Here is a 26,849-nt window from a genome sequence, read left to right on the forward strand (position 1 = left end):
ACAAATTCCTCACCCTCGTGGAGCTTAAAGAAAAGGGAAGGGAAGGTCTTGTAGTCTCATTTCAGGTAAAATCAAGTCGTCATTGCTGAGGAAGCCCTCAACAATCTTGCACTGAAGAATCCGCCAATAATAATATGAGTAAATACAAGCATTCTGTTGCCGTTTGGGTGTAAGAGATAGTCTGTACCTGCCTAATGGCAATAGAATGATGATTACACAGCAGCAAACCAACAAATAAATGTCACTAATGGGGACACGCTAGGCATATGGGTGCCAAGGAAGTCTTCAGTCAAGTGGGGAGTCAGTGGGGAGGGATTTTTGGAAGGAGGTGAGGTGGGGCCAGAGGCCCCTTACAGGGCAGTGGAGGAACCATCAGATCTCCCTAAATGCAGTATGTTTCTGGCTAAGTGAGTGCATGAGCACCACTAACTCGTAGCCACTTTAACAGCCCAGCATTTTTAGCAGGGCCTTCCTGTCACAAGGAAGAGGCAGGCCCCACTTTTCCTGCCGAATTATGCATATATTCTCTCTTTTGCAAATGGGCAAACTCCAGACTATGGATAAGTTTATGACAAAAGCAAGCATTATCGTTCATAAAGTCCCTCTGTAGAGCTGTAACTTCATCAAACCTGTGTTCATAGTCGAGCTGTAAAATAATTTTAATACTCAGTAATTTTTTTAACAGAGCCCAGCAAAGGAGGAAAATCTGCTGAGTTTAGACAAAACTCCATGGACAGAATTCCAACCTTAAGAAACAGCTTAAGGGCTTCCCTGGTGGCGCAGTGGTTGGGGGTCCGCCTGCTGATGCAGGGGACACAGGTTCGTGCCCTGGTCCGGCGGGATCCCGCATGCCACAGAGCGGCTGGACCCGTGAGCCATGGCCGCTGGGCCTGCGCGTCCGGAGCCTGTGCTCCGCGCGACGGGAGAGGCCACAGCAGTGAGAGGCCCGCGTACCGCAAAAAAAAAAAAAAAAGAGCTTAACTTTGCCACCACTGGGTTATGAAGCTAACCAAATGTTTTGTCCTTGGGGATTTTTGTTTACTTTTCATTGTTAATTTTTGTAATCAGAAAAATGAGGGTGTATGATATGCCGTTTGACCCATTAATCCCATTCCTGTAAAAGTGCATCCTGAGGGAAAATATTCTGATAAGGAAGAAAGGGGGTTGGTGGGTGGCCATCCCTACCCTTGTCTGGCCACAAAGCCCAGCCAGGCAGGTGTGAAGAGTTCTGGGCCCAGTCCCTAGTAGGGTACGGAGAGCTTTTCTTTTGCCTGCAGTCTCAAGCTGAACTAGCTGGAGGTAACGACCTCTCCACAGGTCAGCCCTGCCCCTGAAGGGCAACCAGCTGCCAGCCGGGAACCTTCTGCTGGGTGTCTTGGGCACAGAGGTGCCACCATCTTCCTCCCAGAGGCCACACTGTTCAAGGCTCGTCCTGGTTTTGCCCCACTGCAGTATGACTCTCTTGTAGGGCCAAGTTAGAAATAACCCACGTGTCCAGCAAGAGGGATAGTTGTAAGCTATGGTGTACCCATTCAGTAGAAAACAAGGCTGCTTGTATTTTTTTTAATTAAGAAAATATATAAAATGGCAGACTGTGTATATTAAACGTAGGGGGGAAGGTAACTATGCAAAAATATGACTGTAGGGAGAGAAAAATGGAGAGTTGTCGTTTAACTGGGTATAGCGTTTCAGATTTGCAAGATGAAAAAGTTCTGGAGATCTGTTATATAACAGTGTGAATATACTTAAGATTTCTGAACTATGCGCTTAAAAAGGGTTAGGATGGTAAAATTTATGTGTTTTTTACCACAATTAAAAAAAATTTTAATGATTGCATATTGGCAAAGCCTGGAGGGGAACCCCCTCCCTTCGCAAATAAAAATATTGGTTATATTGGTGTGGTAGCATTCTGGGAAAATACTTAATATACTTTAAGGTTTCATAGGCATATTACTTTCAAGCTATTTTTTAATATTGCCTAGGACCGTATTTAAGAAATTCCTTACCAGTCTTAATTTGTGGTGCCCCTTTTTGGAATGTGAGAGTCATGCTTGCCCATCCCAGACGTATAGAACCTGTCTCTCATTCTCATCCTCCATATTTTCTCAAAGACCACAGGAAAGCTGTCTGGTGTTCTCACAGTCTCCCAGCACTCTGAGATGAAATTTATATGTGCTAGGAGATTTGAATTTCTTTGGGTGTTAGATGCATTCTTCTCCCAGTTCATTCTCTTCCAACTTTAATTCCTTTTAATGGATGCCTTGTCCACTCATTTTGCAAAGCATGAGTTGGAAAAGTTGAGCTTTCTCTGAGCAGTACCCCAGGAGCATAAAGCAGTTGTCTCAGCTCTTCCTTGCCTAATTGATTGTTCTGAACATAATTACAGACCCCTGTTTTGTTGGGACCCTTTTCTAAGTGATTTAAAAATCCATCTCCTGGGACTTCCCTGGCTGTCCAGTGGTTAGGACTCCACGCGTCCATTGCAGAGGGCTCAGGTTCGATCCCTGGTCTCAGGGAACTAAGATCCCGCAAGCCGTGCATCACGGCCAAAAAAAAAAGAAAAGAAAATATCCATCTCCTTCCACAGCACCTTTTAAAATTCTTTTAACCCTGCAGAGAGAAATCTCTCACCAGCAGATGGCTGGGAAACCAGTACAGGTAATATCTTATTAATGTTACATTGATTAGAAATAACAGCATTTTAAAGAACTTTGTTGGTTTTCATAATAGATAGGTAGATGGATGGATAAAGTTCTTTAAAAATCCATACATGTCATTCTGGAATAAGACTCCCAGTGAAACCTTACTAGTGTTTTGGGGTACTGTCTTTTCTCATTTGCCATCTCAATGACAGAATCATTTTTGAGGGCTTTGCATCTCTCAGGGGGCATCATCCCTTTTGGAGTCATCTCGTTCTTTCTGAAGTCTATGAAACCTGCCTTCCTTCCAACAAGAGTTCACTTTGGATTATACAAAGGCTTTCCTCCCTGTAATTATGACCTAGCTGCATTCTCCCAGGTTCCACACATCTCTGCTGTGTCCTCAGCCAGTTTCTCCTGGTGGGCCAGCATCTAGCTCAGCCTGGGAGCAGTTTCTGCCATCCCTTCTCTCTTCTGGAGAACATAGCTATTTAGAGGCAAGTCAAGAACTTGGATATTCTGCTGTGTGGCGAAGTAAGGGATTCTTTCAGTGTCTAGAGAGCTGAAGTCCCCTGGTTTTGGTGCCCATTTAGCATCAAAAAATGAAAATTCATTTCTTCCATCTGACGTGGCAGATCTCACCCAAACATTCCCCACATGTTTTTCCACCTTGGTCTCTGTTTTCTTGTCATATAGCACTTTTCTGCTTCTCCTTGTCTACCTTATTTTAAATAGCTACACAGTGTCCATCGCAGGGTTCCTTCCAATCCTGCTCTCATCTCAGCAAGTCTCACCGATACCTCTCATATCTTATGACTCTGCCGAGTTGAGTTCACCTGTGCGTGCTCTTTCCATTGGCATACCGGTATCTGAGGCTATAAATGTCATCTCTCCCTCCCCGTTCTTTGCCGTTTGTTCTCATGACACCACTATGCTTATCACCCTGTCATACTTGAAGTCTGTCCGCCATGGTACCCTATGTTATAGTCTCATCTGAGTGTTCTTCCCCTACCACCACCACCATTCTCTTTAAACCTTCTTGACTGAATCATCTGGTTTCCAGGCAGACATTCTCTTCATCCTCATGAGATGCATGCCCAGGAGCCTGCCCATCCCTCAGGTCTCTTCAGCCGAGGCCAGAATTCAGACCCATTCTTAACACCACCGGTTGGCCGGCTCCCCACTCACAACATCCACCACTGTCTGCAGAAGTCCATCCACCATTAACAGAAGCAATGAAAGCAACACCAAGGCCCCCAGGGTGGCCTCTGTCAGGCCTGTGATAGAACTGTCTACCTACCTCAGCCACAGAGCAATCTGGGTGTGAAAACTGCTTCTCTAGTTCAACCTCCTGATTTGACAGATAAGGAAACTGAGGCTTGGAGAGGTGAAGTGGCTTCTGCAGAGTTTGGTGAACTACCCAGTGGGGTCAGATGGGCCCTAGTTCAAGTCTCTGCTCTAACTCTTGCCAGCCAGGTGGCCTGGACATCTTGTTAGACCTTCATCCCATCACCAGCCCCAAGCCCTGGGCTCGTTTGCCCCTCTAGCCTGGTTCTGCCTCCTGCTTCCTCTCACTGCAAAAACATGACAGATAAATTGGAGTTTGGCTTCAGTGGGAGCTGCATGAGTGAGGTTCTTGACGGGCCATGTATATAACGGTTCCAGACCACCTGCTGGTCTTTTGCCATCCCTGAAAATGGTTGTTGAGGCTCAGGGTTAACAGTTAAAACTGACTTTGATCTTTGGCTGTCCTCAGCAGGGTAAATAATTTTCAGTAGCTCATAATCCAAAAGATTTTCTATTTTCTATCTTTCTTTTCCTCCTCCTTCTTCTTCATTGTTATGGAACATTTTAGACACATACAAAATAAAAGCAATAGGATATTGAACCCCCGTGTACCCACCACCAGCTTCAACCATGCTTAACTCTTGGCCACTCTTGTTTCCTCTGCACCTCATCCACGTACCACTCCCCCATAAACTGGATTATTTTCAAGCAAATCCCAGACATTATGTCATATCACTTGTAAATATTTCACTAAGTAGCACTAAAAAACTCTAAGGACTTTTTCTTAAACATAATCACAATACCATTATCACACCGAAAAATTAATAATTCCTAATATCATCCCGTTTCTAGTCAGTGTTCAGATTTCCTTGATTGTCTCATGGAAGTTTTTTTAACAGTCAGTTTGTTTGAATTGGGATCCCCATAATGTCCACACATTGCATTTATTGATTTGTCTCTTCAGTTGCTTTTAGTCTGTAGGATCCCCCTCTCTTTTATTTCTTTTCAGTTTGTTGGTGGTGGTGGTATTGAAGAAACCAGGTCATTTTTTAGATATATGAAATGAATGTTTTTATAATATGTTGGTCTTGATTATGTTTTCTTAAAACTAATATAAAATTAAGTTTCAATCCCTTAATTTTATATTCAGAGGTAGTGAAAGACATCCCTTAAATATACTGTGTGGTAAACCGAAGATATGAGGAATCAATGTTGGCCAGCGTTGACTGGGTAAAACATTGGTCCCAGCAACCTTATCCCAGTCCCTTGAGGCCCGGGGCCCCCGTGTATTCCCAGAGCCTTTCAGTGAGTGGCACCGCTGGGGTGATTCAATCAAGGAATCTGCAGCGCTGGAGCATCTTCTCATAGCTTAAATTTATGGTCAGTGCCCCCTTCCTTCCCAACCTCCGCAGTTCCTCTAATATGAAGGAGATACTAACAAAAGCAGTTAGAAGGTCAGCAAAGGGAGAAAAGGATGAGGGCAAGAGAAAGCTGGGATTTTGAGACCATAGTCTTTCTGAAGAAGGGACAGCTTGGGTCCAAGGTCAGAGGAGGGAGACCCGCCCTGGCAGCAGGCTGTGGGTCACAGATTGGGTGACCCCCCTCCTCCCTCAGACCAAGAGGCAAGTGTCCACAGTCCTGCCTTAGCTGGGGCCCTGCCCATGGTGATCCGGCCCGTCCTTTCTGCTCCTACAGTGTTCAGGGAGCCCCCCACAAAAAACTCGTGCATTTATAGAATGACCTTTTGACCTTTGAAGGCAGTGTTAGTCTTCACTGTGAGCTTTAGCCCATGTTTTATGAGCACATCATAGGCCGTTAAATCCACAAACCCTTTCACTTTTAACTTCCCGCCAGTTCTGATTTTTTAACCGCGATGTTACGGGAAATGTTTGTTATTCCAAAATTGAAGTGTGGCAGTTTTGGGGAAATTACTTTTGTAACTCCCTGGATTTTTTTTAAAAATACCTATGTACCACCCTCTCTCAAGAGTCCCCTCTCTGGCCATCTGGGAGATGAGGCCAATGGAATCTGTATGGGAATAGTGACACCCAGACTCATTCCCAGGGTGGAATCAGGCCTCAAGACTCAGAAATCTGCAAAATGAAGGTTAGCGTGGCCTCCGTGGCAGCTGTGTCTGGGTTCACACCCCCCGAGGGAAGAAAGCACGAAGTGGGGAGGGCTGAGCGGCAGCCTGGGAATGACAACATCGGTGTTTGTTCACCTGACACGTGGGTGAGGAAATCTGGCCGCAGAGGCGAGTAGAGGAGGGACAAGGTGATGGTGGCGGAACACACATGCTGGAGCCAGGCAGGCCTGGCTTAGACTCAGCCATACCTGACCGTTCCAGTGTGACCCAGGGCAGGTCGCTTGACGTCTCTGAGCCCGTGGTCTCCTGATCTGGAAGCAGGGGTGTTGCCTGCCTGGTGACCCCACATGTCGGTAGGCCTTGCCGTGCCAATCACACAATAGCTCTAGAGGAAAAAAGACTCAGGACCAGTCCCAGCAGCTGGGCCTAGAAGGGGTTGATGGCCTCGCTACTTCTTCCGTTCCTTGCCCCTTGAATATGCTAAGGCTAATCAAAAGAAAGCTCAAAGTATATGATTTTCCTTTGCCTCACAAATGGCAACAAGTGTTGTTTTTTTTTTCCCTTCCCATTTTTTAAACCGTTATTGAATGATTGTTTAAATTCTATAGTGCTTTACTGTTTTTAAAAGTTTCACACACGATTTCATACACTCCCATAATAACCCTTCCCCCCACAGCCCCTCCCCCCTTCCCTCTCCCCACTGATAGCCACTAGTTTATTCTGAGTCTGCTTCTTTTGTGTTTTATCCACTAGTTTGTTGTATTTTTTAGATTCCACGTATAAGTGTTTTCAGGTTTTTCCATGCACTTATTTTCTCCACACACCCCCTCCCTTTACACACTCCTGTTATTAAGCCAGAAAAACATGCTTGCAGGGTAGGAAGCCGAGTAGCGAACGTGTTCAAATGACAATTGAATAGGTCCTGTGACGAAGAGAAGACCAAGGTGATGGAAGGAGGGGGTCAGGAGTGTCAGCAACAAAGCCTGTGGCCCCAGAGAGCTTTCTGGCTGGGGCCTCATGTTCAGCAGCGTTCAGCTGTTCTGGTATCTCTACAGGTAGTTTGAGGACCACGCATCAAAGCCCACGTTCCAGCGTAGGGAGCTGGTGCTCTCCAGCGGCAAGAGCTCTGCCTCCTGCCCTCGCCAGCCCCATCCTCTCCTCTCCAGGACACAGTCCCTCTCACTGTCACTTGTGGTTCTTCCAGGGCCCAGGAAACCTTCATGCAGTGGGATCAGTGCCGGCGCTTCTACAACTTCCTCATGGCCGACAACATGAAGAAAATTATCCTCTCGCACAGGTGTGTTGCCTTCCCTATCCCTTGGGAGACAGTTCTTTTCTGAGCTTATTTCACTAAAAGCCAAAATTCCTCTTTCTCCAGGAAAAAAAAAAAAAAAGGCAGAGGTGGTACACATTGTCTGCTGACTGTTTTGTGACTTGGTTAGAAACAAACTTGTCCCAAGCTACCAAATTCACCAAATCGCTTTCTGCTTCCATAATTTTCAAAAAGTCCAAGAAGAAAGAGAAACCGTTTCCACACCATTCTTTCCCAAATGCGGGCAATCCTGAGGTTGGCTTGTCACTGTTGGGGAGCTTTTCTCCTTAGGATGCTTTTGTGCTTGGGGATCCAGAATCGTTCTCTGCTGGCTCTTGGGGTTGTGACCAAGCAGCAGCATGACAGGAGTCTGGCTGCTGATGCCAAGCATGGTGTCCACACTCTCCATGCTCTGCCTGCCTGTCTCCTGCTCAGAATCCTTTGGTGGGTTAGCCCCTGACAAGTGCTTAGAGCAGCACCTGGTCTTCAGTAGGGCTCAAGAAATATTAGTGATGATTTCATCGTTGTGATTATTGTTAGCGATGTTGGCTCTCCCTCCTCCCCCATGCCTCCCTCCCTCTCCAGCTGGACCAGGCCGCTCAGAGGCCCACGTGCCCTCTGGCCTCTCCCACACCACTTATGCCCTTGTTGAGGACCCCCTTCCCCTCATCTCTGCTTGTCCAAACCCAGCCCATCCTTTTAGGTCCGTCTCGGGTATCTGCCTCTGTGAAGCTAGCTCCTCCCCTGACAAGTCGTTTTTCTGCTGCCTCCGCAGTGTGAGTCCCGCATCATGAACTAAACTGGAAAGCACTGGAGGGCTCGGGCGTGTTTTGATTCCCCCAGAGCCTGGTACATATTGGGCACTCAAAAAGTACAATTTTAGGGGGGTTTTGATGCCATCCTAGGAAAAGCAACCTGACTGAATGATCAGTTTCTTATCCTATTTTTTTTCAGTGATTAAAATAAAATGTACTGCCCACCTGGCCAGCCAAGCACCCTAGATTGGGCTTCCTGTAGGTGGGGTTCACATGGCGCCTGGGCAAGGCTGGCGCTTGCAGGCCCCTCAGGCTGTCAGGCACATCCCCAGGCCCTGGTGTTGGGTGAGTGGAGGGCACAGGGAGACTTATGTCCCCTGGGCTGGCTGACTTTCTGCTCAGATCATGGTGTGTGAGCATCAGTTGTGTGCTGGGCCCTGATTCGGGTATGGCTCAGCTGAGGTTTGGATGGATCCAGGGATTTGCTGAAGTTCCAGCAGGGGTGAAACCAGGCCATCAGACACCAATTCCAAGTCCTCTGTGTGTCTTCCCATACCTCTGCAATGGAAAGTGAACTCCTTCCTCCCAGGCAACATTTGTTTTGCTACAGGGCCCAGTCTTGCCATTAATAAATTAGTCCAAAGGGTCCATCTTGTAATTCTTAACAAACTGGCAGAGTCCTCTGGATGTGCTCTCAGGGTATTTACATTTTTAAAATTTACCACAGAAAGCCAAACACCTAGAAATTTTAGGGATACTTTATTATAATTTTTTTTCTCTATCAGCATTGTCTTTTCTTTTTTAAAATTTTGTTCTAGTTTTATTGGGACACACTTTAAATTGTGAATTCTATCCTTTAAGTATATAATCTTCCTAATACTCTTTTGAAAAAAAAAATTTTTAAGAAATCTGTTCCTCTTCTTTGGAAGAGGTTGTGAATGGATACCAGAGCATTTAGTTTCCGTAATGAATTTTTCCCACTGTAGGGCCAAACCTCAAAGCAAACTCAGTCTTCCTTCAGCTGTGTGAGTGAGAGCCCTTGCTGGGAATGGACGTCTAAATGTGCACATTTTGATCTCTGCCTTTGTTGTCATCCTCTCCAGAAGGATCATTTTCTTACTGGAAATAATTACTCTTCTGAGTATACGTTAGCTTTTTAGCGAACATATTGGAGGGCTGTTGATTTGCCCAAATGCTGAATGGGTTAACCGTTATCTTCCTTGTTAAGTGACACAAAGGGCTCATAAAGAGAAAGGGGTTCTGCTAAAGGGGGAGGTGTCAACACCAGTGTAAAGATGGGGCCTCCACAACTTTAGACTAAGGCCCCCCACTGTTTGGCTGACAGCCCACCACAGGCCACAGAGCCCATCCTGAGACCTCTCTGCAGGGCCAGTTTTGTAATAGTCACCTAGGCTCAAACACAATCTTCAGTTTGTCTAGCTGCCCCTTAGACAGCGGCAAGGAAAATAAGGTCTTGCTGTTGATCCTTCTTCGGTTATTCAAAAGCCAACAGTGCAAGGGTGTCCTCTGGGACATTCTGAAGCCTGAAGGGATTTATTTCTAAGTTACGCGCAGACGCTATGTCGGAGACCCTCTCCTGGCTTGCCTCTGGGCAAGAAAGTAGGCTCGGCTGTGGTTGTTTATCATGTGCTTTAAAAAAAAATTTTTTTCAGCTTTACTGAGGTATGATTGACAAAATTGTAAGGTATTTCATTGTACAGTGTGATGATTTGGTTTATCATCTGCTTTTCATTCTCTGTTTGCTTCTTGTCTCATTGTAGGCAAGCTCTTTTTGGAGACCATGTTAAGAAACCTCAGAGCCTGGAGGACACAGACTTGAGCCGCCTCTACACAGCCACATCCCTGATGCAGATCGACGACAATGTGATGAGGTGTGCCCATGCTCTGGGGCAGGGTGCTAGGCGGGAGGTAGCAGGCCGTTGCTGCCCAGCGCTAGGGGTTTCCTCTGCCCACTTTAGTGTTAAGGGTTTTGGTTGTTTTTTTTTTTTTAATGTCTACTGTTTAAAAACTGAAGATTTCACAGAGAAATCCAAATTTCTAATGTCTCTTAAAAAAATAGGAAGAGGACTTCCCTGGCAGTCCAGTGGTTAGGACTCAGCACTTCAAATGCAGGGGGTGCGGGTTAGATCCCTGGTCGGGAAACTAGAATCCCACATGCCACATGGCATGGCATGGCCAAAAAATGTAAAAAAAAAAAAAAAAATAGGAAGAGGCTCTGACCACTCGTTCTACATTCCTGCATGGCCAACTGAGCTTGAACTGGGGAGCTGGGGTATGCGTGCCCTAGTTGTCCACAGTCCTCAACACCGGTCAGGGATCAGATGTCACATAAACTGCATGTGGCATTGGAGTAAAAGGAGAAGGAAAATATTTCTTGTACCTGCCTATGTCTCTATCAAAAGTAGAAAAACCAAAAATAGACCGAGAGAGCTGTGTGTTACAAGAAAAATGGACAGAGCCTCTTCCTTTAGGGGCATAAAGACTCTCCTCTGAGTGTAATATGCAAAGCCCGCCCACTTCACTCGGTTGCCCTTTCCCTGCCGCCCCTCCAGGCCTCTCCAGGCACCTGAGGTCACCACACTGACAGTGTCCTCTTTCCTGGCACCGGTAGTTTCTGACTGAGGTTAGCATTAGCTGGAAGAGGTAAAGTTAATCTCTGACCTCATCGTTCTCTTGAAAAAGTCATCCTTTTTATTTAGAGATCACTTGATACCTTCAGGTGTGGCCTAAAGCAAGCTAGTGTTCATCCAATAGATAGGCACGTATTGACCTAAGAGTATGAGATCTGTATTTACCTTCCTTATGGGATTTTAGTAGCCTTCTTACACCAGTTAACTTTGAAATATGCCCATGAACAGTTACTCAAAGGAAATGGAAATTGGGAAATTGCTGGCACGTTCAGAAGGTGAGAATGAATTATACCCAGCCTCACTTACGATGGGGTGTGCAACTTTACTGTGGTGCAGACACTACACTAATGAGAAAAAGAAAACAAAGTTACTTAAATTTCATTCATCTTCTAAATTTTTTTAAGCCCAAAAGAGAGTGTTCTTCAACTCTTCCTAAAACTCTTCCTTTTTTTTTTTTTTTTTTTTTGCGTTATGCGGGCCTCTCACTGTTGTGGCCTCTCCCGTTGCGGAGCATAGGCTCCGGACGTGCAGGTTCAGCGGCCATGGCTCACGGGCCCAGCCGCTCCGCGGCATGTGGGATCTTCCCAGACCGGGGCACGAACCCGCGTTCTCTGCATCGGCAGGCGGACCCTCAACCACTGCGCCACCAGGGAAGCCCTCTTCCTTTTTTAATAGTGTTAGATAGTAGCAGTTTTCATGATCATAACCAGTTTGGGCAGCCTCCTCATCAACCCGCCACCAGTAATACTGGAGGACGAGAGTGCCTTCCTGGCCCACTGAGACCTCAGAGGGGCTGATTTCACGGAGACAAATGTCCTAGAGATGATTTCTGCACTCGGCCTCCTCCCTGTCAAGTTTGGCCCAAATAGTCCAACCTGAGGGTCCTTCGCCGGCAGAGATGTCTAAGGAGCCTGGGAGTGGAAGAGATCTACAGCTACAGGGGAGCCGAGATACCCTGAAGACCCCAGTCAGGACAAAAAACTCCTACTATTCACAAACCAGAGGCCTTAATCTGTGTCAGAATGAAATGAGGTTTCCAGAGATCCTCTGACCTGGGGTTGACTCTGTCTCCTGGTGTCAGAGCTCCAGGCTGAATCGTGCCGGCCTCTCAGAGCACAGGGCAGGGCAAAGCTGCAGGACCTGCCTGCTGAAGCACCGAAGGGTTTGTCAATGTCAGTGTGTCTCTGACTACTGCTCCATGGAGGACAGAGTCGGTAACTTTGAATCCCTGTCTCATTTCTATTATCCAGTACATATTTCATTCCAGTTCACAGTGGTCCAGATCACTCTGCCCGGAAGAATTCTGTTGAAAACAAAGTTCTAGTAAATGTCTTCGAATTGCAGTTTCTTAGTGTCTACAGTGACATCTGGTTTTATGCTGCCTCAAAAAGATGTAACATCCGCTAATAATTACTACAGATAACACTTACTGAGTAATTACTCTGGGCCAGTCACTGTGCTAATAAAATGTCACTTTAATGTCATAAATCTCACAGTGCCGTTAAAGAAGCTCCTGTCGCTAGCTCCATTTTACAGAAGAGAAGCTCAGAGAGGTTAAACCCTTTGCCTAAGGTCCATAGTCAGTAAGTGACAGAGCCAGGATTTGAAGTCAGATGCCAAAGCTGGGTGCTCTTAACCCCTAACTCTGGTGCCTGTGTATATTCTACTGATATGATGAGCTAGTGTGGGAACTGGCACAGTAATAAAATCAATTCAGCATTCTAATCTTATTTCAAGTGTTGTTTTGTCTTTTTCCTTTGTGTGTGTGTGTGTGTGTCCCAGGAAGTTTCATGGCTATAACTCCCTGAAGGAATATTACGAGGAAGAAAGCTGCATGAGGTACCTGCACAGGGTGAGTGACCACGTCAACTCAGGAAACAGCATCTCAGAATTAGTATCACCCCACCCAGCTCCACCCGTGATATAACAAGCATCCCTCCTAAGCTTCCCTGGTGGAAGCTCTCCCAGCATCTGGCTCCAACTGCTCTAGTTGTTGACTTGGGTTTATTATTGAACCAAACTCTGCTCCTCTGTGACCTCCATATAATATCCCAGAGCTGCCCCTTAGTGTGGTGAAAGCCCTTAAAATCGCTACCGCACCCATTTTTTTCTTAGTCTTCCTTTGACTGTATAATCCTGCCTGGTTCCTATACCATGGTTCCTCCCAGGGAGTCCATGTAGATTTCTTATAATCCTAGACCCTGTTTTGGTCATCATGTATTTTGTTGGTATGGTGCCTAGGACTGAACTCAAAATTCCTGCCATGATCTGGCAAGCACAGAGTGAAATAGATGCATTTCTGTGTCAGAATGATAGAGGAGCATGTGTTTTGTCGAAGTAGACTGGTTTATATTAATGCAGGTGTGAGCAGCTACAATAAACTTTGTATTAAATTAAGCTTGTGGCCAATCATAACCCCCATGTTTTTTACCTGAACCACCACCAAATCAGTCTCTCCCCTTCTGTCTTTGAACAATAGCCCTTTCTACTCAAACACAGGACTTCCCATTTATCCCTATCAATGTCCACCTGTTGTTTAGTCCACCACTCCCCCAGCTTAAGCATACCATTGTGAATGGCAGTTCTGCCTTCGTGTCATATCGGCCACCCCTCCTACTTTAGCGTCATCATCCAGGCTTTTCATGTCTTCATTTAAGCCATTACAGAAACGTGAAGCTGTCCAGAGCCAGTGTCAGAGGCCTCCGGGTGAGGCAACCAGTCATTATGTTCCTGGGCATGGCTGTTCAGTAATGTCTGAGCACCCCCATCAGCACCACCTCTGCTAAAATGAAAAAGAACGCTTACTGGCTGTTTTGATAAATGGATGTTGAATGCAAAGCTGCCAAGAGCTTCCCGATATCCACCAGCCTGCACCTGTTTTCAACCTTCAGATTCTTCTAGAAAGCCTCCTTTTTCTGGAGTGGAGCACACTCCTTTTTTCCTCCCCACCATATAAATTGAATGAATATGTACATAACTCTGTAAAGTCATTTTTCGGAAAGGTATGGCTAATATGAGACACTGTGCGGACGATCAGAAATATTTTGCCAGTGAGTATTGTAGAGTCTTTACCCGTGCTCCATCAGAGCACGTGGGTCACCTAGGACACCGAGCTTGGCTCCTGCACATGCCTGCCAGGGCTGTGATCACAGCAGCAGTTATCATTCCTGCCACCACCAGGAAATACGAGGTGTCCTGAGTCCACATGTTCAGGAAACTGAGCACTGACCCTCTTCCCTTTGCTTCAAAGACATATCTGGTAGTGTATTTGAGCCTTGGATCAACGGGGTCTAAAAAAAGAGAACTGATCATTTAATTCTGCTTTATTTTCTTGTTTCAGATTTATGTACCTCTCATGTTGGTGAATGCAGCCGATGACCCCTTGGTGCATGAAAGTCTTCTAACCATTCCAAAATCTCTTTCAGGTCAGTGTTTCTTGCTGCTGCTCCCTCAACCGCTCAGCAAATTGCCACAGTATGTCACCTTCATCATGCTGTCATATCCTGGCGATCAGGGTATCTCTTGGCAGTGTTCTTATTTATTCTAGCCTGATAGTTCTGGGGCTGTGATGGAGCCTGGGTAGAGCCTTTTCATGTTCTCTCCTGGTGCAAGAGACAGGATCATCATTTATATCCATAGCCAAGAGGTTCGGGGAGTCCCCTGGTGTTCTGTGAAATTACGGCCTCAGGGATTTGGGTCCATTAAGTCTGAGAGTTTGACTTAAAGAGATATTTAGACTTAAAATTTGACCTGAAAAGCAAAACAAAAAAGCCAGTTTTGCTACCTCTTGTGACAGACAGCCTCCCCATCTGCTTTGAGGATAAAAATATAAGCAACTGAAAAAGCAAAGAATGTTGTTCATGAGAATGTTATCTTGCCCCAGGCTTGCACGGCCTCACAGCATGCTAGGTAGGAGCTACGGGAGAAACTAGAAAGAGGGTAACGGAAGGAAACACTTGGGTCACAATCTAAAGTTACTTTGCATTGTACCTAATCTCCCTTCCCAGTCCTCTGTAATTGCATTTCCTCTTGTAAATACCATATGTTAACCAGGGGGAAAAGGGGTACTTCTGATTCTCTCATGACCCCAAGTTAAAGAGTAGATAACATAGCAAGCAGATAAAGGACCCACGCCCAGACAGAGCTCCGTTCTCCGCTCAGAGTGAATGCGTGTGTCGCAGGTGCATTATGTGATAAAAAGCTATGTGTCAACCGTCTATCAGACCACAGGCTCCCTACACAAAAGCAGCCACGTGGGCTGCAGTGAGAGGAAGCAGCCATGCTGGTTTCCTTCTGCATATCTAAAGTAACATCCATAGCAGTAATGCTGTCACACAGAAACTTAGAAAATAGCAGCCGAAAGGGAAGAATAAAGGGGGTCAGACAAGAAAAGAGCCCTTGCAGAGCCAGAAATGTGAGTGCCAGGAAGCGCCTCAGAGGCCTGGAGCAGCCAGCAAGGGACCCGTTGTCACTTATCCCCCTGGGAAGAGAGATGCTCCCTGTGGTACCTGACTGTACCTGGCTGCCCATTTTGCACATATCTTCGGTAATGGCTTTACCAGCCCATGCGGGACTAACTTAAACGTGGACTCATAAGGTCAAGCTCCAGGTTAATAATTCTCAAATGGCCGTTTAGCACGTGCCATTGAGAGCTTGGCCGTCTTTTAACGCAGCTTTATGTTTTAGCCTTGAAAAATAAAGTTCTGTAATGAAAAATCATTGACTCCATTGAATTCATCTGGTTCTCTAGTAAATAAGAGTGTTAAGTGTTATGAGTCCCTCCTCAAAGGCTGGTCCCCACCAGTAGCATCGGCATCGCCCAGGAGCTTGTCAGAAACACAGAATCTGGGGACTTCCCTGGTGGCGAAGTGGTTAAGACTCTGCGCTCCCAATGCAGGGGGCCCAGGTTCCATCCCTGGTCGGGGAACTAGATCCTGCACACTGCAACTGAGAGCCTGCATGCCACAACTAAAGATCCCACATGCCGCAACTAAGACCCAGTGCAGCCAAATAAATAAATAAATATCTTTTTAAAAAAGGAAATGCAGGATCTCAGCTCCTTCCCCAGGCCTATTAAAGCTGAATCTGCATTTTAAGGCAGTCTCCCAGGTGATTTGGATACACGAAGTTGGGAGGTACTTGGCTGTACAATCAAGTCAGCTGGGGAGTTTTAGCAACACCAGCACCTGGGTCCTCCCTCTCTCACCTACCACCCCCCAACTCCACCCCACCCCTCCCCTCAAATCAGAATCTCATTGGTCTGGATGCAACATAGGGATCATAAAAAAAACCCAGGTGATTCTAATATGCAGCCAAGTTTGAGAACCACTTAGAGTTTTAAGGATCTCCTAAGGCGGTACCCATTCTGCTCCAAAGCCAAGCTGCTATTCCAAAACTTGCTAGATCCCACCATGTTGCCTGCCCCACCAAATCTCCCTCCCGCTTTGGTGAATGAGGCAGAGGGAGTAGAAATCAGATGTCCACTTAGGTGACACCTTCGCCTGTGGAGAAAGCCTGGGCCGCCCTGGTCAGCTCACTTTTGCACCTCCTGCCCTGGAGCTGGTCAGAGAACAGTGACTCACTCAGCTGCCTTTCTCCTACAGAGAAACGGGAGAACGTCATGTTTGTGCTGCCCCTGCACGGGGGCCACCTGGGCTTCTTTGAGGGGTCCGTGCTGTTCCCCGAGCCCCTGACATGGATGGATAAGCTGGTGGTGGAGTACGCCAATGCCATTTGCCAGTGGGAACGCAACAAGTCGCAGTGCTCTGACACGGAACAGGTGGAGGCCGACCTGGAGTGAGGCAGCCCCCGGACTCTGGTGCGCACCAGCTGCCCTGGTCACCGGCTGTTTCAGGTCTCCCATCTCCCTCAGTGACCTGGATCTGACCTCACACCATCAACGGAGACCACCCACTAGACACACCTGACTTGAAGTAGGTGGCCGTCCCTGGGAGCTCCAGGCTATTTTTGTGCTTAGTTACTGGTTTTCTCCACTGCATTGTTAGCCATGGTGACAAGCAACGGGGTTTTCACCCTCCTGTCCGGTGTCAGCATCTGATTGCTTTCAAGCCAATTACATCTAGTTTCCCTATTAAAAATGTGTCTGAACAGCAGTTTTGCTTTGCCAATCAGAAGGCTTTTCCCCAAGAGCAGTGAAGGATGTATGTTATTTTGTGGTGGTGTATGTGTCCTGACGTAGACCCTAAAAAGAGCCAATGCTGTAGATGCAGCTCAGCTTGGGAGCCGGGGACCCTGGGCCTCCCAGGCCAAGACTGTAGCCTCCTACGTGGCAAAGAAAATTCCCTTGACTCACAAACCAAGTTTCTCCCTCACTGTCCTCTAAGACAGTTTTCCCACAGGTTGCTGCTGATGAGAGTTACCTGGGACGCTTTTTACAAATTCAGCCTCCCGGGTCCCTCCCCTTGGAGAAGCTGTTTCAGTGGGTCTGGGAAGGGGCCTGGGGATTCTAATTTTTGACAAGTGCCCCAGGTGATTCTCCTCACCAGGCAAATTTGAGAAGCACGGTTGTGCAGAGCCTTTAAATTAGAAACATCTCGGTAGTTTGTGTTGTTGAAATTCGTAGTCAGAGGTATCTCTTAGATCCCAGGAGCCTCCAAAGCTGCAAGGCCTGTCGTGTACGGCTGCCCTGGTGCGATCGCTATGTGTTGTCTCAGAAAGGGCTTGGGCTGGGGGTGAAGACTTCAGGCCATGCCTGACTCTGCCTCTCACTGGCTATATGACCCTGGAAAAGTCCCTTTGAACTTTTGTTTCTTCACCTGTAAAATGGGGGACTTGGGCCAGGTAGATTGCCGATATCACTACCAGTTCTGAAGTTCAATGACAAACTCAGTTTACTGAGGTTTGAGAGAACACCTCTCCAGGGGAGCCTGAGAGCTATTCTAAGCATGTAGACGTCATTTGCCTTTCCTTCTTTTTTTTTTATGTCCCTCATTTCATATAAAGAGGGGGTTTTTTGGTGGTTTTTTTTTTAAACACTCAGTTATAATTTTATTTTTTTAACCCAGGTCTCTCTAACTCTGGCTTTTGATACCAAACAATTCAAAAGTTGGATCTGAGTTTGGAGAAATATCTTTCCAACTGAAGAGGGTGTGATTTTGAAACCAGATTTTGTAATGTAATAGCTCATATTTGTAGCGTGTTGGACAGATCTTTCCAGAGTGTTATCTTCTCAAATGAAAAGTCACTCTACATTTCAAGTACTCCTTTCCTCCAATCCTATGGTACTTGAATATCTAAAAACCCTGCACTTTGAAAAATCAGCAGTTGCTATCTGGAACTAAACAGAATTACAAGTGAAATGACCTATAGATACTTTAAATAAATAAAAAAAATTTCCCGGCTTCCTCTCCTTTGCTATAGGACAGACAGGAATGTAAATAGTGGGTCTGTATGTGGATGTTTAAGGGGTAAAGGGAGCCACCTGAGGGCCTGGATGCAGACCCTCATGGCCGCAGGTGAATGTAGTTTGGGCATCGGTCCAAGTCATGTGACAGTAATGTCTGTAACCTGAAGAAGTTGTTTTCTGACAATCACCAGGTCATCCTAAATAATAACATCAAAAACAGCCGTATCTGAAGAGACTGAGACTTCTATGGTCTTGACTTTGCTTTGGTACAATTTCTCACACACACCAAATTCATCATTGTGACTTTCCCCCCAAGTTGTTACTTTTCAAGTGCTTTTCTTTTTCATGTTCTTTTAGTACAAATTGGCACTTTATCATCTATCCCTCAATTTCGAAGCTAGTCTCTCCCCTCTGTTACTTTTCCCTCCAACCAACAACCGCAGATATAATCTAGAAGGTTCATGGTCATATATCCTGCTACAACCTTCATGTCTCAAGACCTTTTTTTGTGAAATTAGATGAACGAAGCAATAACTTAATGGGGTTGAATCACCATCCCAGGAAGCAAGAGGCTCCTTTTCATTTGCCTTAGGTCACATCTCTTGATCTATTCCGACAAAGCAGTGGCCAGGTACCAGCTCCATTCAGGAGGAGAAAACAGTCCTGTTGTCACACACTTGGCAGGGATGGGGGCAGAAGTCCTCGGAGCCTGGTGTGCACGGCAGTTCTGGTGGCCCACGGAGGAGAGGCAGGGCTCGGGGCACAGCCTTTGTTGCCACATAACCGGAATTTACCCCACGGGACTGTGGAGACCGCCTCCCAGCTGAAATCTTTTTAGTGTGTGCCTCTGAATGGCACTTACATTCCATTTTGGCTCACATGAAATCAACTGAAGGCCTCTGTTCAAGCTCCAGGCTCTCAGGCATGGAAATAAGAGTGTAACTGTGGCTATCTTACAGGAAAATTCTTGTTTGTCCCTGAATGAGAGCACAGAGGCATTGAATTTACAGAGATGCGAGCTCGCCTAATAAACAAGGGAGCAGCATTTTATGTGTAGGTCAGCTTTTTCCTTCCTCCAGCTTTCCTTGCTTTTCCTTCGTTCCTGATGATAATGTGAGGGCTCTTCTTGCTACTGAGGTCCTCTTGGGCTAAAACAAGGCAGAATTTTCAAAGAGTATTTGAATATTATATTTTAAAATCAGGTTAAAAATACAATAAAGTCAGGTTAAGGATATAACTTGCGGAAACCTAGACAGTTCTATCGCAGGAAGAACATGTTAAAAACCAAGCAGGTTTTTAACAGTTCTCCGGGTTGTTCTCCCTGCCTCTAAACAGTTTGAAGACAGTGATGAAGATCCCAGTCAAGTCAGGATTATCTGACTTGAAAAAATGGTCTCAAGTCTCCTTGATGCATTTATGTTAATAGGGAGTTTAACAGACTTGAGGAAAACCTCTTACCTTCCCGCCCGTGAGTTTGCACCAGTGATTCCAGAGCAGAAGGGAGGCAGAAAGTTGTTTGTTGTCACTATATTCTTTGAACCTCCCCGCAGCGTTTTATACATGAGAGTGGGAATATACCTGCAAGGGGAGCGTGCCTTTCTTGACGTGGTGTTAGGGAACCAGGGTTTGGGAGACTTGGATTCTTGTCCTGTCTCTAATTCACGTTGGATTGTGGGCAATCACTTCACCTCTCCGAGCTCCAATTACCTCATCTTAGACCATCTCTAAGTCTACTTAATCTACTTACATATCATTTGCCAGAACATTCCCGCTGGCCTTCTTACAGCCCTTGCAAGTGGAAACAGATAAGTCAAGACTTCGGGCTGATCTTGAGGGGACTTGGAGAGAGGAAGCTACTGCATTCAGCCTTTGCTGGTGAAGACCCTTGATTTTGCCCAAAGCCCTGTGTCCCTGACTGGCTTCTCTTCAGAGCCTCCATTGTCATCTCAATATTCTTTCTGTACTGAGGGTGGTCTTATGACTGGGACAGGTGCTGACCGTTGGAACGAGGTGAATATCCCCATCCTTCTGTGTGACTCGGGCAAGCTTTGAGAGTTTCCAGGGCAGAAACCCTTCCTGCTCAGACTTTCATTCTAAAACTACAGTCTTCATTAAAGCTGAACTTTCTGGGTAACTGAGCTTATATGCCTGGCATCTGAATGAGAGCTCTCTTTGTCACTGTGTGGCTTGAGATCCGTTTTGCCAGCTCCGGGGAAACAATACATGTGTTCTTGTTTGTGTTTGCCGGGCAAGCAGATGTCTGAGCTGTGAGAGGCTTTTCTTTTCCCGTGGCATTGCTTCTGACTTAGTGCTAAAGTGAAGATCACTGAAACATCACGTTGAGTTGAAAACTCAGGTCTTTGTCGTCTAAGGCAGGACAGGAGAGTTATTAAGAAGCATTTCACTGCAGCATCCGCTCACAATATCATCTGGAATGTTCTCGTTGCCCAGAAAGCCTTAACTTGCCTCTAGAATATCCCCTGGTGGTACAACACTATTGTGGCTTTGGAATTCAAATTATTCTGCTGTAGAAGTCTGAAGCAAAGCTACAGCAAAACCAGAAAATGTCTCCATGTGGCCTGTACGCTCCTTATTACATTAGGTGCCCCCACCCCTTGACAATAAGAGCAATCCAGAACTGACCAAACACCTCATCTCTGACGCCTTTCTTCCTTCTTGGCCTCACTCTGTTGTTCAAAGCCACTTTGGATGCTTCAAAAAACCATGAAAAGTGGCCTGCCTTTGGCATTTAGAGGCCAAGCAATTGGGAGAAAGGTTTTCTTCTCCCCCCTGTTATCAAAGCAGAGGGAAGTGCCCCCTCTTCATAAACTAGGATTGCTTTTGCCAAATTCTATTTGAAGGGGAACGGGCCCGTACTCGCAGTGAGAACTGGGATGCTATCCAAAGCTACAGCTGCTTCCTCTTGCCTGTGTCACTGCTGCAACCGCCTCGGACGCTGTAGCCCAGGCATCCCCCCGAAGTGGCCCTTGGAAGCAGCCATTCTCAGACCCCAGACGGTAGACAGCTGCCCCTTTTGAAGGAGTCAGCCCCCTACACACACCACGTTTTCTGAACCGTTTTTCCTAGCATGTATTGTGGGTAAAACATTCACCTATCTCTAATGAATAAGCTGAAGTTAATTTCCAACCAGTGAATTAAGTCCTTTAACTCGACTCCTGTCAGTTAGTAATAAAACCTATAACCTGCCGTCTCCCCGTTCTGGTCCCCATTAGCCAAGAAATCTATCGCCGTAAGCTGGGGACAGTCCACGTATAGCACCTGCAGAAATACCCTTCATCTCAATAGGCATTCTCCTTCCAGACCACCCACATGGAGCAGCCAACAGTCACGTAGAATAATTGCTGAGCCCTCAGTCCCAGCGCCAGCCACTCCCTCCCAGTGTGTGGACCGAGTTCCTGGGTGTGGGAGTTAGGTTTGGTTTGGTTTTTGTTTTGGCCTCTTTAGTTTTCCTAAAGCACAAGTCCATGTAGAATCCTGTCACCTCTCCACACCAGTTTCAGGTGATCTGGGTCTCTCCCACTGCCTCAGGAAGACCTTCACTGTACCTGAGCTTTTGACTTCTGCCACTGCAGCTGCCTTAGTGACACCAGGGGCTGGGGGCGTGGAGGGGGGAGCCAGTTTGCATCTCCCCCTTTCCTGGTTAGACTTCCATGAACCCCATTCTTCTGTTGGCAGATCTGCTTCCAGACTGATTTTTGAGAACCATCACTTTCACATTCCTAATTTTTGTTTGTTTTGTTTGATTTTTTTTTTTGGACTTTCTGAAACTTCAAATGCTGCCCTGAAAATAATGTATTTTTGAGTTTGTGTTCTGAAAGCCTCCGTGCTGGTGGATTGGGGGTGGGGAAGGCAGAATACAGGATCCTCCAGCACTGAGGTGTTTAAGATTTGCAACTAGCAATGCAATTTTTTCTAAATATGAGGATATTTACCTTTATTAAGAAATTATACTAAACAGTGGTGTCCTTGATCATTTTATGTTCTCATATTACTTTTGGTTCTGTTTTGATTCTGTGTGGTGGTAAACAAAGATCATTACAAACAAAAACTGTAATTTTGTTATCTTTGATTCAATGGAATTTCTTTACTTAAAAAAATAAAAGGCTAAAAATGTGGCGTGGCTGTGCGTCCTTTGTAGTGGAGATTTTCTATCTAAAAGGATTCTTCCTGTGTCTTCACCGAAGCATGAGCTTGAAAGAAATGGGCAAAACACCAAGTTCTCATCACAACTGATTTTAACCCAGCCTTGCAAATACCAAGGAAATGAGCAGCCCACAGGTGTCTTTACAAGCCCATCCTCTCCAGGAAGAAAGCCAAGGCCTGGGAAGAGTGAGATATCAGCATTTTAAATACTTGCTCTATAAAGTGAACCATGTAGACAGAATGTAAGGTGAGATGTAAATGGTGGTTGCCACGCATGAGTCCCTTCCTTTTCTAATAGTGTTCTTTGAAAAGACTGGGTGAACGTGACCTAAATTAAGGTTATACTGGGTTGGTTGAGTAATGGTGGTGTTTTCTTCTCCTTTGCATCTGTCAGAATCCAAGCTAAGGGTCTCCAAGGGCCAAGTCCTGGCCCAGGCAGGACAGTTGTGCCAGTCCGTGCTTCCCCCACCCCAGGGACCTTGCACTCAGAGTTTTCTTCCCTCCTTGGCCATGCAAAACCTTTGACAAGCTAAGTGGGGTGGGGAGTGTTGGTTTTGGAGGACATGCATTAGTGAGGCCTAAAAATGCCCAATATCGAATTCCAAAGTGTATCCCTTGCTGGTAAGCAAGCTTCTCCCCCAGCACCAACCCCACCGCCCCACTTCCTATCACCCACAAAATAGCCAGACTACTTTGATCCAAGAAAACCAACTTGCAGAGAATACTGCGTATGAAAAGTACCACATGAAAGAGATTTCAGGTCCAGGGTGTTAGGCAGATCGATGCCAACAGCTTGCCAATGTGGTCAGCACACAGCTGTGCCTCTCCTGATTCTACCCTATAGATTTGCTGTCGGTGACATTTATCTACAATCACTCGCTGACCCAAGGGTGCTGATGTCTTTTTTCTTATACCTTCCAATAACAGGCCTCTCAGCTCTAGCTCTATAGGGAGTACTTTCCCATGTTAAGGACCAAACACCTAACTGGATGGCCCTCCAGCTGTATGACAGCCTCCCTCCTCATTTCTGTCTTGGTGTATCCCCCCTTAGAGGGGGTCACATGTAGCTGAGTGGTTGGGATGACCTTACCAGTGGTTTAGCCTTGAACTGCTCAATCTCTCCCCAGAGAAAAGTTAAACCTCTCTCTCTCTGTCTGTGGCTATGTGCACCCAGGACTTATATTTGATTCGTGCTGTCTACCCCATTTGGAATTACCCCAGCATCTCTACTGAAGACCGTTTGGTTTCCCCTTAAAGTTATTTCCTCCTTTATCTGATGATGTTGGTGAAATTGACCTGGAATAAATGAAGCTCTAATTCCATGGTTCCTCTTCCCCACCTCTACCTACATTTCCTCTATCCCCAGAAATAAACATTTGAGACAAAGCATTGGTAGTAACAGAGCCAAGGGATTTGGAGCCAGAGTTGCTGGGTTAGGGTCCCATCCAGGCCACTTCCTAGCTCTGTGACCCTGATCAGTATTGGACTCTGGGTTTTCCTTTTTCTTTTTTTTTTTTTAACCCCTAAGATGAGAATAATTTTAATAAGAATGCCTGTCTCTAGATATTGAGAGAATCAAATAAAATAATGTTTTTCAAAGTGTTATGTTGAGCAGTCCCCTCCTGGGACCACACTTTGAGTAGTAAGTCTCTCTGGTATCCGGTGAGCTTCCAGACCCTGCACTGCTAAGCTTCCTCAACACCAGAGCCACGCCCACCATTGAAAGTGGGATGAAAGGTGGTCCAGTTCACCCTGAAGGTGACTCTTCAGCTCTTTTCCTGGTTGACTTAAGACCTGGGCATCCCTCTTCCAGGAAGACTTTGCCAGGATACCAGGGAGCATTGGCCTCCTACAGCGTCCCTTACATAAACTCAAGGCTCTAAGCAGTGACCAGTCTTGCTCAAAGGCTCTCTGCGGCTGATGGCCCATTTCCCTACTGAGACCTCCATCCACACCTTAACAAATGCTTCCATCTGCTAACAGATAATATTTCCCCAAAGGGCCACATGACGCATCACTGTGACTTCCCAACCTTTGCTATGCTCAGATTACTTTCACATGCAGAACCCCTGCCTCATCCCAGACGTCTCCAGAAAGGAAGGTGTTCTGAGCAGCAAGTGGTCCTCCTTCCCATATTTGCTGGCTTTCAAGAGTATTTTACTGTCCCTCTTCCTCTCTCATTAATGCGGGGGTTGTGGCCACTTGTAGGAATACAGCATATGTAGGCAGCTCGGATTCTGTGAGACTGAGCACATCAGATTTTAACATTAACATTCGTGGTCTTCAGGCACCTGTTCCCAAAGGTGGCAGCACCACCTTCCTGGCAAGGTCTGGCTCGGCCTGCCCCTGGCTAGTCTGTCCCTGGGCATGGAGGGGCAGTACCACGGCACGGCCAGCAGGGGGTGGTGGCAGCCCACGGTCAGAACCGACTCGCTGGGTCCCAACCCTCTAGCTTCTTCCTCAGAAAGCCCCTGGGCTTTTACGTCAAACCCTCCCTAAGCTAAGGCCCTAGCCCTGCTGACTTTAGGAGGGACACCAGCATCCGTTTGGATTTGAGTAAGACAAAGCTGCCCCAAGAGCCTCTGCCTGCAGTTTTTTCCATATCCTGATCTCATTTATAAATTAGAGCTCCCACAAATCAGAGGGTGGGACTAGGAGGGCTCCTGGCAATTAGGGGCCAGGGGAAAGATGGGAGTCATCCAAGAGGAATCAGCCACTGTTTCCCTCAAATTTGGGACACAACTCTTTTACAAAACAATTATAAGTGTATCTTGAAAGTTTAAAAAATGCTCGTTCCTTTAATTTTTTAAACTCAGCCTCATCCCTGCTCCCACTCCACCAACACCTGTACTGTCGACTCACCAATGCCCTCTATCTTGGCAAACGCAAGTCCCCATTCTCTTATCACTTGCCCCCTCAGCGGCATGTTTGTGCCCTCACACTTGAAATACCTTCTTAGCTCCAGATGTTCTAGGAGATCTCTTGGGGTGAGGCTGCTGAGCCCCCTTCAACCATATCACCTCCACTCTTTTTAGGCTTAATACTAGAGTTCCATGTAAGGTTTGATTTGGAAAAGTTTCAAAGGGTTTAAAGAAGGGTTTGGGAGAAATCCTCACTGGTCAGCCACCCACAATAATTTGCTATGATTCCTCCTCCAGCTCTGAAGTCGTATGTATATCATTTATGAACATAGATTGTTGACTGTGAACATCATAGAGAAGGAAATTAGTTGGGTGATGAGCATACACTGCAAACCCTAGAACTGAAAGAAAAGATATAAGAAGTAAATGCATATATATGTACAGTCACATATATATGTACATGTACATAGCCACACTGGAAAACGAGAAAGAGAATTCAGTGGTTCAGAGAAATTCCTAAAGGCGTGAAAGCAGACTGCATTGGATTGAACCCACAGCCCAGGAAACAGCTGAAGGTCCTGCCCCAAAAGGTGGGTACAGCACCAAGGGTGCTTCATGCCCAGAAGGAGGCAAGAGCAGAGAAGTCTTGGGATGATTATCAGGGTACCTCGTGGAGGCAGCCAGGCCAGGTGACACTCACCCACCACCATGAGCCAGACAACAGGAACAAGTGTCTGCCTCCACTGGGAAAGTCAGTGTAGGATCTTGGGAAAAGAATCTGTCAGTGCCTATGAGCCCCATGCCCAGAAGAAGCCAGGCCTTCCCCAAGACAGAGCAGCATGCCCAGCACACACTCAAAAGTCACCAGACACTTGAGGAAAGCCAACTGCACAGAAAGGAAAGCATTTATATTTGTCTAAATATGCAGAGCTTGAAAGTAGAAGTTCATTTCTATAAGGTGTCTGAGACTGAAGACAAAGAAGAGCTTTCACTGTATAACTTGAGGACTGGGAGAGTGCTCAGAGAGGATACCATCTGTAAATCTAAGTAAAACCATCCGTTGAGGCAAGGGGTCTGGAGGAGAGAGCTTTGGTGGAGAGACCCCACAGACAGGAGGGGGACACAACTGCCACCCTTGAAGGAAGTCCAAGCTCCTGACCACCACTGCATACATCAGACTGCACCTGACTGAGGGGGACCAGACCACCCCAAAATGGAGCTACTTCAAGGCTGCTTCCACCCTGGAATTACCCGTGGAAAGCGTTTCACCTGCCTACCAGCCACCAAGATCACTATACTTGCCAGATCATTTTCACTTATATTCCCCCTCTCTTATCTTCTTTTTTATATATTTAGGGGTGGGAGAGACTTTTAAACCAGCCTCCTTGCCTATTTTCACAGACCCTAAATAGTAAAACTATTACAAAGAAAATCACTGAGAAGCTTGATTAGAGTCTTTGACACTCAACCCCACACAAGTCTCCGTCCTAAAGCTTCAGAGGCAGTAGGAATATAACTGCCCTCACTTCTTCTTGCTCAAGGGAATTCCCCTGCTTTTTTATTGCCCCCCAGCTTGGGAGGAGGGTGACACCTGAGCTCACCCAAGCTTAGGAAGGTTCAGAGGAACCACAGTCATCCCAGGCAGCCCTTTTCCCAGCCTTCTGGGTCCAGGGCAGCTGAGGAGAGGCCCAGGGACACTAACTACAGATCAGATGGCAGGGGATGTTC

At 46.4% G+C, this 26,849-nt stretch overlaps 1 protein-coding gene across 2 annotated transcripts in view; it reads left to right on the forward strand.

The window, feature by feature from the left end:
* Positions 1-22,228, forward strand: part of ABHD2 (abhydrolase domain containing 2, acylglycerol lipase) — a 107,559-nt gene extending 85,331 nt beyond the window's left edge. For both annotated transcript variants that reach the window (XM_082648204.1, XM_082648205.1), the window contains 5 exons: positions 7,217-7,309; positions 9,861-9,971; positions 12,513-12,582; positions 14,071-14,155; positions 16,334-22,228. In XM_082648204.1, the coding sequence (XP_082504330.1) occupies positions 7,217-7,309; positions 9,861-9,971; positions 12,513-12,582; positions 14,071-14,155; positions 16,334-16,530 (556 nt within the window). In that variant the 3' untranslated portion in view covers positions 16,531-22,228. The remainder of the gene's footprint in view (positions 1-7,216; positions 7,310-9,860; positions 9,972-12,512; positions 12,583-14,070; positions 14,156-16,333) is intronic.
* The last annotated feature ends 4,621 nt before the right edge of the window (positions 22,229-26,849 follow it).

This window comes from Grampus griseus, assembly GCF_964374135.1.
Source record: "Grampus griseus genome assembly, chromosome: 2".
Classification (NCBI taxonomy): domain Eukaryota; kingdom Metazoa; phylum Chordata; class Mammalia; order Artiodactyla; family Delphinidae; genus Grampus; species Grampus griseus.